General features: G+C 36.8%; 1 protein-coding gene across 3 annotated transcripts in view; it reads left to right on the top strand.

The window, feature by feature from the left end:
* The window catches only part of PATJ (PATJ crumbs cell polarity complex component), a 364,021-nt gene that overhangs the window by 39,684 nt on the left and 306,954 nt on the right, over nucleotides 1–17,383 (top strand). For all 3 annotated transcript variants that reach the window (XM_049618560.1, XM_049618559.1, XM_049618561.1), the window contains exons 8-13: nucleotides 881–1,099; nucleotides 4,150–4,249; nucleotides 6,634–6,725; nucleotides 8,312–8,453; nucleotides 12,144–12,275; nucleotides 15,627–15,703. In XM_049618560.1, coding sequence (XP_049474517.1) covers nucleotides 881–1,099; nucleotides 4,150–4,249; nucleotides 6,634–6,725; nucleotides 8,312–8,453; nucleotides 12,144–12,275; nucleotides 15,627–15,703 — 762 coding nt within the window. The remainder of the gene's footprint in view (nucleotides 1–880; nucleotides 1,100–4,149; nucleotides 4,250–6,633; nucleotides 6,726–8,311; nucleotides 8,454–12,143; nucleotides 12,276–15,626; nucleotides 15,704–17,383) is intronic.

Raw genomic sequence — 17,383 nt, 5'->3', positions numbered from 1 at the left:
AACACATCCTCCACCCCATCTTTTTTTTTTTTTTTTTTGGCAAAGATTTCCTTATCTCTGTTGCCAGTTCAGCATTCATTAAGACTGTTATGTTTTATTTAACATTTTATAGATGGCTTCTTTGTCAGCCATTTTGCCAGAATTGAAAGTCTGATGAATTGTTATTAGCTAGTGAAGTTAGATCATTGATTTCTTAGAATATTTTTTTATTATTGTTATTTTTATTTAATTTAAATCCAAGTTAACAGTGTAATAATTTCAGGAATAGAATTTAGTGATTTATCATTTACATATAACACCCTGTGCTCATCCCAACAAGTGCCCTCCTTAATGCCCCTTGCCCATTTAGCCCTTCCCCCCACCCCCTCTCCCCTAGCAACCCTCAGTTTCTTCTCTGTATTTAAGAGTCTCTTATGGTTTGTCTCCCTCCCTGTTTTTATATTATTTTTGCTTCCCTTCCCTTGTGTTCATCTGTTCTGTGTCTTAAAGTCCTTATATCAGTGAAGTAATATGATATTTGTCTTTCTCTAATTTCGCTTAGCATGATATCCTCTAGTTTCCATCCACGTAGTTGCAAACAGCAAGGTTTCATTCTTTTTGATTGCCAAGTAATACTCCACTGTATATATAAACCACATCTTCCTTATCCATTCATCCATCGATGGACATTTGGGCTCTTTCCATACTTTGGCTATTGTTGATAGTGCTGCTATAAACATTGGGGTGCATGCATCCCTTCGAAACAGCACACCTGTATCCCTTGGATAAATGCCTAGTAGTGCAATTGCTGGGTCGTAGGGTAGTTGTATTTTTAGGTTTTTGAGGAACCTCCATACTGTTTTCCAGAGTGGCTGAATTTTGTTTTTTTCTTGAATTAAAGGATGGAAGACTCCAGACAGGGGACCACATCTTGAAGATTGGTGGCACAGATGTGCAGGGAATGACCAGCGAGCAAGTTGCCCAAGTACTAAGGAACTGTGGGAATTCAGTCAGGATGCTTGTTGCAAGAGACCCAGTTGGTGAAATTTCTGAAACCCCTCCCCCCCCTGCAGCCTTACCCGTAGCCCTGCCTGCTGTAGCCAACAGGAGCCCTAGTGTTGTGAGTATACAAACCATTCTTTAATCTTAAATACTGGATATGAGATCCTGCAAGATTAGAAATCCCTTCAACTCAGAGTGACAACGATTGTGAGTAGTGTCCCCAAGGAAGTGAAGAAGAACCCCGCTAAGAGACCTTAGATAAGTTTGATTTTCTTTGTTGCTGTGTCTCAGGGTTAAGTCATTCAGCCTTCCTGAGCTTCAGCTACTCCTCTGTAAATTGGAAAATAATAGTACTTGCCATTTCTTTTTCTTAAATAAAGGCTTTTAAAAAACTTTTAAAATTTTGTTTAAAAAAATTCCTTTTTAATGTTTGCTTATTTTTGAGAGAGAGGGACAGAGTGCGAGTGGGGGAGGAGCAGAGAGAGACGGAGACACAGAATCCTAAGCAGGCTCCCGTTTCTGAGCTGTCAGCACACAGCCCAATGTGGGTCTCGAACCCATGAGCTGTGAGATCATGACCTGAGCTGAAGTTGGACGCTTAACCAGGCACCCCTTAAATTTTATTTTAAAGTAAGATTCAAACCCAACATGGGGCTTGAAATCATGACCCCGAGATCAAGAGTTGCATGCTCTACCAACTGAGCCAGCCAGAAGTCCTAGTACTTGTCATTATTACTTCATTAGAGTGGTGTTGAAGCATCCATGTATTGGAGGGGAAACTAAATATTGGTCAGTGTATGAGTTACTACAGATAGGAACAGAATGACCAAAGGAAATAAATAATATTTGTTATAATAATCATTATTATTATCATCAAACACCTAGAATTGTTGAGGTCATCTGAAATCCTCACAGGAATTCTGCAAGATAGGTCTTAATCTTTCATTAAGATAAGATTGCAGGGGCGCCTGGATGGCTCAGTCAGTTAAGCGTCCGACTTCAGCTCAGGTCATGATCTCACTGTCTGTGAGTTCAAGCCCCACATCAGGCTTTGTGCTGACAGCTCAGAGCCTGGAGCCTGCTTCTGTGTCTCCCTGTTTCTCTGCCCCTCCCCCGCTCATGCTCTGTCTCTCTCTGTCTCAAAAATAAATATTAAAAAAAAAATTAAAAAAGATTGCAATACATGAAGGAACTGAAGTCCAAATTACTCATTAAAAGTCATAAAGTGAGGGGTGTCTGGGTGGCTCAATAGGTTGAACGTCCAACTGTTGATTCCGGCTCAGGTGATGATCCCAGGGTCATGGGATTGGGCATGGGTTGGGCTCTGTGCTGTGTGTGGAGCCTACTTCAGATTCTCTATTTCCCTCTGTCCCTGTCCCCAACTTGTGCTTTTTTTGTCCCTAAAAAAATAATAAACGTATAAAAACAATCATGTAGTGAGTAAGTTGAAGCTGGGATTTGAATTCAGGTCTTTCTGGTCCTTTCCAAACCCTTTCCAACCATCACACAGGCTCTGAATCAAGGGGTAATAAAGCGAATGGAGAGAAATAGTTTTTAAAAGGAGGGGCCATGGAAGAAAGAAGGAGAAGTGATTTTGGTGGGAAGAGGTGGAAGACCGTCATTCATCTGCATTCGAGTGGCTGTTCTATGAAGTTGTTGGCCTCTCCCTCTTTGGCATCTTGTCGCTGGAAGTTTTCTGTCGGAGATGTTAGCATCATTTTTGTTTTCCTCCCCAGACTGGTTACAGCCACTTTCTTCCCTTCCATTACTTTAGCTCTCTTGAGCCTCCAATTTAGTAGTTGGGATCAATGTAGCTATGTGATAAGCGAGAATTTGATGCAATCACCCGTTTCCTTTCTCCTGTTAGCGTTTTGAATTGGATCATGTTTTTAGACACTTTATTCTTTTAAAGAACTATTTTATTTTTTTATTTTTTAATTTATTTTTTAATTTTTTTTAATGTTTATTTATTTTTGAGACAGAGAGAGACAGAGCATGAACGGGGGAGGGTCAGAGAGAGAGGGAGACACAGACTCTGAAGCAGGCTCCAGGCTCTGAGCTGTCAGCACTGAGCCCAACGTGGGGTTCAAACTCATGGACCATGAGATCATGACCTGAGCCGAAGTTGGACGCTTAACTGACTGAGCCACCCAGGCGCCCCAGAACTATTTTAAATTAGAAGACAAGTAATGAAAAAAGGTTCTAGGTCGACAGTTTTTGCTCATAATTATTATTCACAATAATTCTTAGCATTTGTTTCAAAATTTTTCTTTACATTTGGTTCTTTTTTATTTATTTTTTGAGAGAGGGAGGGTAAAAGTGAGTGAGGGGCAGAGAGAGAGGGAGAGAGAGAAGCGAGGCTCATCCGAAGCGGGGCTCGAACTTAGGAACTTTGAGATCATGACCTAAGCCGAAGTTGGATACTTAACCAACTGAGCCACTCAGGCACCCCTACATTTGGTTCTTTTAGATAAAAATTTATCCTGAGTTTTTTTTCTAAATGGCTGTATTAGTTTTCTGTTGTTGTGTAACAAATTATCACAAACCTTGTGGCTTAAAACAACACTCTTTGTTCACAGTTGTGCAGTTCAGAAGTCTGGGTAGGACGGGCTGGGTTCTCTACTTAGATTGCTGTGTGGCCAAAATCGAGGGCTTGCCGGACTCTTATCTGGATGCTCTGGGGACAGTCTGTTTCTAAGCTCATATAGATTGTTGGCAGAAAACAGCTCCTTGCATCTGTAGGACTGAAGTCTCTTTTCTTTGCTGGCTGTCAGCTAAGGCACTCTCAGCTCCTCGAGGCTCCCCGTGGAACTTCTCATAGGACCTCTTCATCTTCAGACCACAAGTCCAGCCCTTATACTTCAAATCTTTGTCACTTCCTTTTCTGCTGCCAGCCAGAAAACTGCTTTTGAAGGGTCTGTGATTAGATTAGATGCACCTGGATAGTCGTCTTTTTGCCACATACTGAAACATAAACACAGGAATAGCACCAGGAATCAAAAATCATGGGGACCATCTTAAGATTCTCTCTGCCACAGGTGCTAAAAAAATACTTGACAAACCATGCACAAATTGACTGTGTACACAGTTATGGAACTAAATATATATCATTAAAAAGTTTTTTTTTCCTTTTAAGACAATTCTCTCTCTCTTTTTTTTTTTTTTTAGGACAGTTCTCTTTTTGAAACTTATGATGTTGAACTCATTAAAAAAGATGGACAAAGTCTTGGAATTAGAATTGTTGGGTATATTGGAACTCCTCATACAGGTAAATGAATCATTTCCATTTTGTATTTGGAAATAATTGTAAAGGATGTTAAGGTTTCTAGATAGTAAAATTAACTATCTGCAGACTTTAATTTAAATACTGAACAATAAACCGTGTATTTTTAGTGGCAACCAGTTACTTTTCAGTGATTAGAGAATTACAGTTTTATCTCAGTAGTTTTATAGCTGACTTGATTTTCATTAACAAGGATTTAATTATCCAACTCATCATATAGCATTTGAATTGTACCTTCTTTTATTTCTTAAATATATTTAAAATATTGTGACTGTTACATATTATGAAACTTTAGATGTGATAAAGATTACTGTATTTCATATTATAAATGTCAAAAAAGTGTTAGTATAACCACATATATATATAAAACAATTTCTTTGATTAGAATTATTTTCCTGTCATATAAAAAAGGGTTCTATTGTAATAATAAATACATGGCCCAAGTATTTCTGAATAACATCCCCTCAGCTCTTACATGTAAAGATTTGGTAACTTTCACTGTACGAATTACTCTGTTATTATAAGACAGTCATTAGAGTAAGGTAAAATAAATTTTTTGCACAAATATTTGCTAGTAACATGAATTCAGAGGTATGAAATGTTCTAGTTTTTTAAAAAATGGCAAGATTAGAAAGTTAATTTTTTTTAAAAATTATTATTTTGCATACTTACAGCAGGTGGAAAGATTAAGAGTGCTAATGTATTCAAAGTCCTGAATGAAATTCATGTCAGGCCACCTTGTGCTATTTTAGCCTAATGAAATAACTGTTTTCAAACCTTTAGATTTTTCTAAGTGCCACCTTTATTAGGTTCAGAATTTAAATGAGTTCCAAAAGAGCTAAGTATGGATTGTATAATAATGTTGGGGGGAAAAAAAACTATATTGAATAGCTCTTAATATGCTATCTGGTTAAAGAAATCATGACTTTGTTCCTAAACTTGTGGCTTATGACTCAAATACTCTATTAAGTTTTTAGAGTGTTCTTATAAAGTTAACAATATACACACAGAGTAAAATGAAAGTGAATGATAGAAGACTGAGAAAATCTGATGTTTATGTTACTGAATAAAGAAAAGAATCCTTTACCTTCTTTACCTTCAAAAGAAGTTTTGGAGACTGGGCGGGGGGCAATGGTAAATCCAAAAACTAGAACATTTAAAAACTCAAACTCAGCATGCTATTTAACATGTAGTGTTTCAAAATAATATTCATTTTATTCCATTCATTGGACTTTTGAGGGGGTTACTTAGTTCTGAAAGGGATAGAAAAATGAATGTAAGAAAAGTCTAGTCAGAGAAAGAAATATGTAAGTAACTGTCAATTATTTAAGGATAAGTGAAATATATGTTTTAGTAGAGATCTAAGCAAACTATCATGACAGTTGAAAGATGAAATTTGATGAAATAAAGAATTCACAAAGAAAGGTATTTGCGCTAGTCATGAAAAAGGATTTTAGTAGAAGGGGTGAGGTTATAGGAAGAAAAAATGGATAAGAAAAGGGATAGCATCATGACAATACTTAGTGTTTTGGTGAAATCTCAAGTCTTGTGTGTGTGGACTTTTGTCTTGTTGGAGGGATGGTAGTTGGATGTAAGGAAAAAAAGACATTTGGGGCAGAGTATAGAGGTCCTTGAGTATGAGTCTATGAAATTTACAATCATTTAGGCAATAGGAATCCATTGGTGTTTAGTTTTCTTCTATTGACAATATTTTAAGTTCATTTGAAATAAAAGAATAAAAGTACAAAATCATCCAGAGTTATGGTTTTCATTTTCCAGTTTCTCCTCCAGTCTTTGCCCCTAGGAACGCATGCTTTTTATATAGTTGTAATTTTTATATAGCCATTTGTTTCTATTTAAATATTTTATAATATAAAGATTACATAACATTGTGAAGATTCTACTTAAAAAAAACAAAACAAAACACTATGTGTACTTTTCCGTATCTGGGAAGCTAACAGTGAACAAAATGTAGGCCGGAAGACCGGGTAGGAGGGAGACTCTTGTATTAGTGCTGGTGAAAAGTGACAAGGTCTCTGAGGCAGCAGGGAGAAGGGAGACAGCCCAAGAGAAGAGGCTGAGACTGCCTGGGCTCTCCTGAATTCCAGTTGGTGGTAGAGCACATTTCATCAGGGTTCCATTACTGATGATTTTTCCAGAAATAGTCATCAGTCACATCATTTCAAATTCGGGTCACTCGTGATGGTGACAGTTTGAAATAATCCATCAATTTCCCTGCTTGTGTTCAAGATAGTATTTATCAAGCCTCGAGTCAGCCCCTGTAGCTAATTAACCTCTTGATATGAATTTTGCAATCAAGGTCTAATTAGAGCTTTCTTCCTTTTTCCATATGTTTTCATGCACCTCAGGGGAGGCTTCAGGGATTTATGTGAAAAGTATAATACCTGGCAGTGCTGCATCCCACAATGGCCAAATTCAAGTGAATGACAAAATAATTGCTGTAAGTACCTGTCCTCTGTTTTAGAATGGAATCAACTTGGGGGGTCCGGGGGAGTTATCTTTATTATAATGTATGTGTGTGAGAGGAGAATGGCTTCGCATAATCTCATAATGTTTCAAAAAATTGAGTGTCATCTCATTGATTTGGACTCTTGGGGTTCTAAATTTGTTTGTTTGCTTTTTGTTTTTGTTTTTCATTGTGTGTGAAGAAACAAATCAATAACCATATTGGTAGGAAGAAAACATATATATATACACACACACACACATATATCTGAAAGATGGTCTGTGCTTCTTCTAGAAAAGACTTTTTTTTAATTTTTAAAAAATGTTTTTATTATTTATTTTTGAGAGAGAGAGAGAGCGCGAGCGAGCGAGCATGCGCATGAGCTGGGGAGGGGCAGAGAGAGGGAGACACAGAATCCGAAGCAGACTCCAGGCTCTGAGCTGTCAGCACAGAGCCTGACCCAGGGCCTGAACCAATGAACCGCAAGATCATGACCTGAGCCGAAGTTGTCAGATACTGAACCGACTGAGCCACCCTGGTGCCCCTAGAAAAGACTTTTCAAACACCTCTGTGTTTTTTAAACTCACTCATTTTTCATAGAAAATAGGCTATTAACCAGATCTTTTTATCTCTTCATGAAAGTAATTTTTCTACTAACCGTAAGTAATTTTGAATACATACAAAAACATAGAATTATTTTATATATTGGAGAATATAATAATTACCTTTTGTCAATTCAGACTGGTCTTTCTTCATTTAGTAGAAATTGGTTAAATTTTAAAGTTTATTTGAATAATATTTTTGAAGCATACACACATACACACATTTAATTTAGTGATTTACATAGAAACAAATGTTCATTGGTGTCATTTGAATCTTCGTCCTTCAAGTCCATCTAGGGAAGCACCTTTCATGACTCTTGGCTTAGGAAGCGTCTTGTGATTTGCAGGGTATGGAGTCAAGCAGTAAGCAGTGGATGCTTTGGAGAAAATACTTCTAGGGAAAACTAAACATAATGGTTTGGCCAGCTTGGGAGATGAGGCCTGTGTGTTCTGATGGACTTCAGAAGTGAGGAATTGGGCTTGACTTAGATTAGTAAATCCGTTTCTTGCATATACTTCTTCACGGCACTAGAAAACCCTATGGGGGGAGATGTGTGTATCTCTTCTGGAAACTACCACATAATGATATGATAGAGGGATGAAGTATTGGATGACCTCTTCAATGTTGATAATACAGGCTTGTAGTTAGTACATCTTGAGAGCTGTGTTTAACAGTTGACCATCTTTGAAGGCACTTTGAATTTTGAATAGCATAAGAGACTAAGACCTTTTCCCTCTCAGGCTGTCAGTTAAAATGTGTGACTCTCAATTACAAGTTTGAATTTGCTCTGTAGGTTTTCAGGACATTTGTCAGCATGTTTCACTACTAATTTTGCCTCCTATTCAAAAATAATTCCTTAGGTTTAATACAAATTCGTTTTGGCATAAAATGAATTGCCTGATTTTATTCTGCCTTGTCAGAGTTGAAAATAGTAGCTAACTTGAAGCTTCTGTTTAATGTGTCTCTTAACATTTTAGGTTGATGGTGTCAATATTCAGGGTTTTGCCAACCAGGATGTTGTTGAAGTGTTACGAAACGCAGGGCAAGTGGTACACCTAACTCTGGTTCGAAGGAAGACATTTTCATCTGCTTCTCCACACGAATGGCCTTCAGACAGAGGTAGTTCATTCCACGATCCCTCTCCCCACCACGTAGTCTAGGTCTAGAAGAATATCTTATCTACAGAAGTTACTCTTTGAGTCTGGGAAGGAAAAAGTGCCCATCTTGTATAATGTAGTGATGGAGAAATGAATCAGCTAGCTCATTTGTGCATTGAAGAAGAACTTCCTTGTGCCATTCCAAATGTTAGAACGTGAACCCTGACATGCATTAAGCTTTGAGAGCTGTTTGAAATGGAGATGGAAATCGTTTTTTCCAAAAAGCTTCTAAATTTCATTTATTACTTATATTTGAATAATAAAGCTTCAACACCTTTTGTTCTAGGGGCTCTCATTTGTCTAAGGCTTTGACATTTTGCACACTTAAGATTTCATACTACTTCTAACAATATATTTAATTCTAATGTCTCCTGATTTACCCTATGAAATACAGAGGGGAGAAAATAAGGATTTCTATTAAGAACATTTTTATTTGTAAAATATTTGTTATTTTGATTAAAGAATAGCAAATTGTCATTATGGAACAAATGGTATGCATGCCAGTTTTTTAATTATCAAGTTATTAATGTGTAGATTGAAAAATTTGACAGTCCTGAAAACAAATTCAATTTAAAATGAATGACTAGTTATAGAACTAGTAAGAAATAATTCCATTAGAATTTGTCAGAAGATGAATATATTTTTTTTCCTCTCTTCTGAAGATATAATAAGCCTGGAAGCCTTGTCTCAACTAATATTGATTTGTATTTAAATGGGAACTTTTTAAGTTTTATGTGATAGTGAAAATTTTGCTGCTGAAAGACAGATGCCCTGTCAACTGCATCGTATGTATGAAATTAAGCATTGCCTAAATAGTACAAATTGTACCAATGCTATATTGACCTTAAAAGGTTTACATAAATATTTATACCAACATAATGGTTTTTAATAGCTCTGATAGAGCCCTTGGCTTCAGTCTACTGTATCAAATAAAGTACGTTATCTGCGAATTAGCAATTCTTTCCTGTGCATGCCTCCATTTTAAATTTATGTTGGGATAAATTTTGACTCTAAATTCGCACTTCTTCCACAGTTGAGATGTCCTTCATGTGGGTTTCACTAGCACCCTTAGAAGAGCGCTGTACTGTAGCATTTATCACTCTGTTTGGGGATCACCTGTTTCCTGTGTAGTCACTATAATGAAAGGAAATGATGCCTTTGTTCCCTGCCCCACGTAACACATTTTCCTCTGCCTTCAGTCTTTTACTGAGGGAAACTGCACGACTTCTAGCGCTTGCCCAATACTTGCCTCTACTATTCTAGATCTTACTGTCTTTCTCTCCTACTGTTTGTATACCTTATATATCTTTTTGGTGTACCTGTTTGTATACAATTGTATACCTTGTAGCATACAATTACATCATCTACTGCTCTGTGCTATAAACTGTGGTGTGTAACTATTCTCCCCAGTTACACTAGCAACTTTGGCTAGCACTAGGCTGTGGTTTTAGTGTGTATCAGTGGATTAATGATGTAAAAAATATCATGTGGTTGAAAATTTCATGCTAAGATCATAGGAACTTTTAACTGGCTATATTTTTCAACATTTTATAGTTGACCTCTGAACAACACAGGTTTGAACTGTATAGGTCCACTTATATGTGGATTTTTTTCCAATACAGTACTGTGCTATATTTTCTATAAATGTGGTTTTTTTTCTTTCTTAAGATTTTCTTAATAGCATTTTCTTTTCTCTATGTTGCTTTTACTTTTTCTCTAGAATACGATATAATACATAATAAACAAGTTCTGTTAATTGACCATGTTGTCAGTAAGGCTTCCTGGTCAACAATAATCAGCTATTAGTTACATTTTGGGGGGCATTCAAAAGTTACATGTAGGTTTTCAATTGCATGGGATGGGAAAGTGCCTCTAACCTCCACATTGTCCAAGGGTCAACAGTATCGTAAAAATTTTTGTAGATTTTTTTCAATGTTTATTTTTGAGAAATAGCATGAGATGGGGAGGGGTAGAGAGAGAGGGAGACAGAGGATCTGAAGCGGGCTCTATGCTGACAGCAGAGAGCCCAATGCAGAGCTCGAATTCACAAACTGTGAGATCATGACCTGAACTGAAGTCGGATGCTTAATCTACTGAGCCACCCAGGCGCCCCTGTAAAAATTTTTAAACATACAGAAAAATTGAAAAACATATAACAAATACCCACGGACCCACCATTTAGATTCAACAGTTAACATTTTGCCATATTTGTTTCATCTATTTGTCCTTTTCCCTGAACCCTGTGAGAGTGAGTAGTAGACATCATGGCACTTTATTTTTTTTTAATTTTTTTTTTTTTTTAACGTTTATTTATTTTTGAGACAGAGAGAGAGACAGAGCATGAACGGGGGAGGGTCAGAGAGAGAGAGGGAGACACAGAATCCGAAGCAGCCTCCAGGCTCTGCGCAGTCAGCACAGAGCCCGATGCGGGGCTCGAACTCACGGACAGCGAGATCATGACCTGAGCCGAAGTCGGCCGCCCAACCGACTGAGCCACCCAGGCGCCCCGACATCATGGCACTTTAGTCCTGCATACTTTATAGCTTCTAAAAATAAAGATATTGTCTTACATGATAATATATCATTATCACAACGAAGAAAATTAATAGTAGTCCCTAATATCCAATGTGCAGCACGTACTTAAATTTTTTTAATTGCCCCAAATGTCTTCTGTAGCTTCTTTTCCCACTCCCCACTCTCTGAAAGAGAAACCTCATAACATCAAGATTCAATCATGCGTTATGTTTCTTTGGTTTCCTGTGTTACGTTTCTTCAGTTTCTTAATCTAGAAGAATCCCCGACCCCTGCCTCCACCTCCATGGCACAGACTTTTCATGAAAGGATTTGTCCATTTTGTCACCAGAACACTACATTCTGAATTTCATTGTCCTTGTGGTGTAATTTAACTTGTTCTTCTATCCACTGTGTTTCCTGTGAGAAGCTAGATATAAAGCCCTAGTTAGATCCAGGTTAAATATTTTTGGTAAGAAAACTTTGTAAGTCATGTGTGACCATTTAAAAATGACCAAAAATGACTCTTGTTCAACCTTTCTTGTGTTTAACAGATACATAATGACTTGCATGCTTGAGATTGAAAGTTTTGGATATCCTATTACTCAGCTCAATTTAGCTAAGGGAGGAGAACCCTTAGCTGCAACCAGGGGAATTCTCTCCAATTCCCTTCCAATTCATAAAGTTACCTATGTAGAGTTTTTTGTTTTTGTTTTTTTTAAACTTATGATGGTGTCATGCCAGAACTTAGGTGAGCCCAGAGCAGTGGGACAGGCTTATTCTGCATAACCTGCTCCTTACCCACCACAAGTGCAAGGGTATATATAGACCTTAGTGTTCTTTTTCTTTACCAAGGCTATGTTGATAAGTATCTTTTGTAGAATGACTTGGCCTTGCCCTTCTTCCCCATTGCCTGGTTTCATATCCTTTCCAATGCTACCAGAGCTTCCTTATTTTTTTTTAGGAATTGAGTGGTTATCACACATGACGCTTTAAATAAAGTATCATATATGTAAGTTACCTGAGATGTTTGTAATGAGGTGGTCAAATGGGAGAACAGGACTAGAATGAACTCACTTAAATATGGTCTTCAGCTGCTAGTGATTCAAGTTAGTAATTCTTTTTTTTTTTTTTTTTTTAGGAACTGTCATAGAATCATCGGAAATACCAGCCCTCTATTCAACTGGAGCAGTGGAAACGGAAACGAATTTGGATGGTGGGGATGAGGAAACTGAAGAAAGAATGGGTAATCTAAAAGCCTTAGAAAAATTAGGTAGGCACAAAGCATTCAATTCAAAACAATCAAAGTAATTTGACTTTATTTGTTAACTGTTTTCTCCCTTTAGAGCTAATATGAGAAATTTTAGAGACATTTTGGAGATAGGAAACAGGATATTCTTAATATCAACATCTTACCACTTGTGACAATTGAAGACCAGTTGTTATTGTTTAATCTTTGTTTAATTAATTTTTTTAAAACTTTGTTTTGAGAGCACAAGTAGCGGAGGGGCAGAGAGAGAGGGAGAGAGAGAATCCCACGCAGGCTCCATGCTGTCAGCATAGAGGCTCGATCTCATAAATTGTGAGATCATGACCTGAGCCGAAATCAGGAGTTGGATGCTAAACCAACTGAGCCACCCAGCCTCCCCTGTTTAATTAATTTTAAATGCATTTTTATTAGCATGTGTTAACCCTTTTCATCTTGCTAGCATTTTAACAAGCTTACTGCATATGTTGGCTTATGTATTGTCGTTGATACAGTTATAAATATCTAGGTATCTGTATACATGTAGCAGTGTTTTTTAACATAATAATTTGTAATCTACACATATGTATGTTTTATCAAACTGCCAGATTGTTACATATTTATACTTTAATCTTTTCAATTGATGTGCAAATTTGTCCTCTTTGTACTTTGATAACTTGGCTACGTAGTTGACTGTTCTGCAAGCATTTTGAATAACAGTCTCACACAATTCCCTGCACAGCATTGCTCAGGAAAGCCTTGACAATTGAATGAAATGGGATACTTCACACCATCCTCTTCCAGAGAAGTTTTGGCTTTGTCTTGTGTCAGGAAAGAATGGCCTGAAGGAAGGAGTAGCCCCTCATTCAAGTTAAAAAATTTCCTATAATTTGGAAATTTACCTTATTCTTTTTTGACCCGAGTGGATTGTATTGTAGTTTGATCTTTGCTATTTAAATTCAGGTGTACCCGGATAGATTGTCATGGAGCTATTGGGTGAAAATCAAATACGTTCTGAAATTAGAAATATCTTCAGACATTTTTATCTGCTCTTTTTGGATCAATCTCACTGCATTTTTTTCTTCATGAGTATGTTTAATTTCAGTTTGAGAGTAAGACCAAAGTCATTGAACTGCTAGAAGTTAGCTTTCTTGTTTGCTGTAGGGGCAGAAAAACTCTCCCTTCTTCCCTTCTAGGTTCTTTGGTCTAATAATTAAATTGACATAAGACAGATTAACAGGAGAAAAACACATTCTATGAGTATGGAAGCCCCATAAAAATATGAGACCCAAGAGTAAGTTGGGCAATTGAGGCTTACATGCCGTCCTAAATTAAGGAATGGGATAGAGGCCTGTGGCTTCAAAGACAAGGAGGCTAATTTGCAGCGTGATAAGAAGAGCAAATGTTTGGTGATTAAAAGTTTGCTCTACCATGACAATAGGTCTTTCAGATAAAGTAATTATCTCTGGTAATAGCTCTTTCTGGTATAGGCCTCCTATCTAAATTCTTTTAGGTAGTTCAGGGAGAGGTAAAAGTTTCTCCTAAGTCTGTTGGGTCTTGATTGTCTTTAGTTCTAAGTATTCCATGTGCCAGAATGGCATATTTTGGGGTGGCATATTCTGCTCCCCTTCATTACCATTGGAATAATGTTTCAGATCATCATAGTTTTCATTTTCTTAATGTTTATTTATTCATTTCTGAGAGAGGGGCAGGCAGAGAATCCTAAGCAGGTTCCACATGGTCAGCGCAGAGCCTGATGCAGGGCTCGAACTTATGAACCATGAGATTATGACCCTAGCTAAGATCGAGTTGGACACTTAACCGACTGCGCCACCGAGGTGCCCATACTATTTGTTTTTCAAGTCCTTTTGTGTAGCTCAGGATTATTGGGCTGCTGAAATTAGTCTTTTTCCTCTGGTACTTAGCTTTGTGCTGTGCTTTAAAACTCAATGACTCTCTGTGCTTCCATTGTACAACTGAAAGATGAAAAACTTAAAAGGAATTGTAGGTGAAATATCATTATTTTATACATGTGTGTGAAATGTCTTTAAATATCATGTTCTTAAGCTTCCCAATTAGCTTACCAGATAAGAAACTGCTGCCCGGAAGAAATTAACAAAGATGGTAGAACTCTTAATGTAATTTCTTATGGAAGTATTGACAGCAGTAAATAGACACACAGTACAGAGCCCACGTGAATGATACTTTGTTTTTAATAAGACTTCCGGTTAGTCCCTTAATGTAACCTAGCGTATCAGTTGATAGAGTTACTTCATGTAGTATTCTTTTGTACATGTAGTGAGTTTAGCTCTTTAGTGTTAGTCTTAGTCTCTTAATTCTGAGGTTAGCCTGATTTACTTGATGATTTGCATTATGTAATTAAGCATTATATGCACCCAAGATTAGCTGTCCGGACTGAAGACTGAAAGAGCTGATATTGCAAGTTATGTTTGATTTTAGACAGATGGTTATGTCATTTGGAATAAGTGTTCTGTGACTTGTTTAATCTTGTGATAAAATGGAGAGTTTTTCTTTAACTTACAGAAAAAACCGTGAAGGTTTGCTTTTTCTGCTACTATGGATATAAGTTGAAATTGTATTTTCAGTACTTTAACTTTCACCCATTAGGCATTATTCAGACTATGAACGGTGCCCTGAACTTCTGGCTAAGATCATATGGAGGACAGGCAGGATACTTAAAATCTGTCTTAGTTCTTGAATGTTACCTTACCTTTGCAAAAAAGGTAATATTATACTTAGGAGTCAAAAAGGTATAACTAACCACAGTTAAAGACCAAAGTAAAGCCAGAGTTTCTATTATATTAAAGCTCATGCATCTCCGTGGTTGAATTAAACCAGACAAGCCTTTATATCTGCCCAAGTGAGAATTCTGACTGGGTTGTGTTGATATGTCCACTTGATAGTAAAGATATCTTTTGATAAATCTGTACTTTTTCTATGGGTAAGTGGAAAGTATTACTTTGAAGTGATTAACATTTAAATTAGGTCCTTGTTTGCCTTAACATATTGTAAAGCAAAGCCAGATGTATTTTTCTTATAAACGGCAGGATGTTTACATCTAAAGTGCATATATTTCAAATTTCATTTCTAAGTCATCATTTCCTTTTCCCTTGAAAATAGTTCTTAACAAAAAAGTCCCATCATAATTTGGTCACAGTTGGCCTTACATTTTACATTAGTGTTATAAGTCACCTCTGATTTACTTTACCTGGTAGACCCAAGTTAATGCATTTTCCTTTTCATTCGTTTCCCTTTTACTTACTGGAACTGTGTGGTTATTGAAGAATTTAGTAGTTAAGTGTGTTTGGCTCACCGTAGTTTCAATATTCTTTTTTATTTATTTATTTTTTAATCCAGAAAAAGTTCCTGACTCTCTAGAAAATGAGCTGAAATCTAGATGGGAAAACCTTTTGGGTCCAGATTATGAAGTAATGGTATGTTAAAATGTTGCAATAAAGAACACTCATATCTCATTTCATGTTAAGCTCCTGACACTGCAGTTTAAAGAGATGGGAGAGCCCAAGAATAGCCAGCTTGCCTTTGTTTTTTTACCTCCTGCCTTTCTTCCCTGGCAGATCAATTGATCTTTTCCCCCCTCTTTTAGCATTTTAAGCTATAAGAACAATTAAGGACTGCACGCAAGTTTCAGTTACAATTAGCAGACACTCAGCTCATGTTGAAAACATTTAAGTCAACAGTAGGCAGAAGAATCTTAGAAAGCTTGCCTTTAAATTTATAACCTATATCAGCTGCTTAAAATTGCTGGCATTTTTATGATTGCTTTTATGATCTGTTTGTTTTATTGTACACTGAAAGGGCTGTGGATATTAGTCCTATGTTTCACAAAGAATCTTACAGTTTTATGAGAAAAATGAAAGAATGATTATCAAATGGATTAGGGAGAACAGGAAGTAATTTAGGTTAGGCAGAAGTTTATAGTGCCAGTGGTCCATTAGACTTTCTTTCACCTGTTATTAGATTCATTGAGTAAGGGATTGATTACATTCCCCCCTATGAATCCACATGAAAGCAGAAAGCTGTGCTTAGAAAAGCCTCTACAGTGTTCACTAAATGCATTAGTAATAAAATATTCTATTAAATTTCTATTGTCATTCATGTTTTCTTACATATGTTTATCATTAGCACTCGTTGGCTGGTTGGAGAATTTTTTTCTCTTCTTGGTTCAGAACATACAACCACTATCTAGTGTCAGAAAATTTCTAGTGTTTTTAAGATGAGTTAAAACATTCAGTGCTCTATTCTTGCTAATTTTGTACTTGCATGTTGGTTGTTATGAACGCCTGCTTCTTCATAGATTTCGAATGCTGTTTTGTCATTAGGCTATCTATCACCTTAGCCAATAACCTTTTCTACTATTCTTAGTGGTTTGATATTCAAAGTAATTTGGTGTCTGAGTATTTATGAATGGCCAGTTTTGTCATGGGCTCTTTTTTGTTAAAATTTTACTTTGCCCTTATAACTGTATTTCCAAATTTCATTTATCATACAGTGAGGTCATAACAGATTAGGTAGAGAGGGGAGACATACTTTGAGACTGGGAATTTAAAGTGACAGCTTATTCATTAAGGGTTCTTGCTGTTTTGAGGGATGAGAAGTAGAAAGGAGAAACCAGGCAAGATGAAAAATGCATGCACATATGCATGTACTCCAGTGTTCCTTACTTCATTTTTCTTCTAGAATCTACTTCTGTGAAGTGCAGTACTTCTAGAAGCTTTAAGTTGGATCATTGTTTAACTTACTCCTCCCTCCAGATGTACCATATTTTATTAACAACTCACAGATGCAAATCATCAGTAAAGTATTTTGCTTGCTGGCAATTTACTTCTGTGGATTTCCACCACTGGAGCTTAGAACAATAGTTTTAGGCCAGGGTTGAAAGCTTTAAGTATTCCATGAGCCTCTCACCAGGCCAGGTCTTTCTGTTTGTGTCCTTGCCAGCCAAGTTTCCTAGGGAAATGGTAGAGCTTTTCTGTAGAAAGTCAGATGCTTCAATTTTTCCAAACACATCTTACTTTACTGACCTTGCAATCTTTGTTTTAAGGCCTGGATTTAAAAACAAAAATGACGATAACTCTTGGCTTTGCGAAAAGAGT

This window comes from Panthera uncia, assembly GCF_023721935.1.
Source record: "Panthera uncia isolate 11264 chromosome C1 unlocalized genomic scaffold, Puncia_PCG_1.0 HiC_scaffold_4, whole genome shotgun sequence".
NCBI lineage: Eukaryota > Metazoa > Chordata > Mammalia > Carnivora > Felidae > Panthera > Panthera uncia.
Note: the sequence above shows the minus strand (reverse complement) of the source record. Positions and strands in the feature narration are given on the sequence as shown.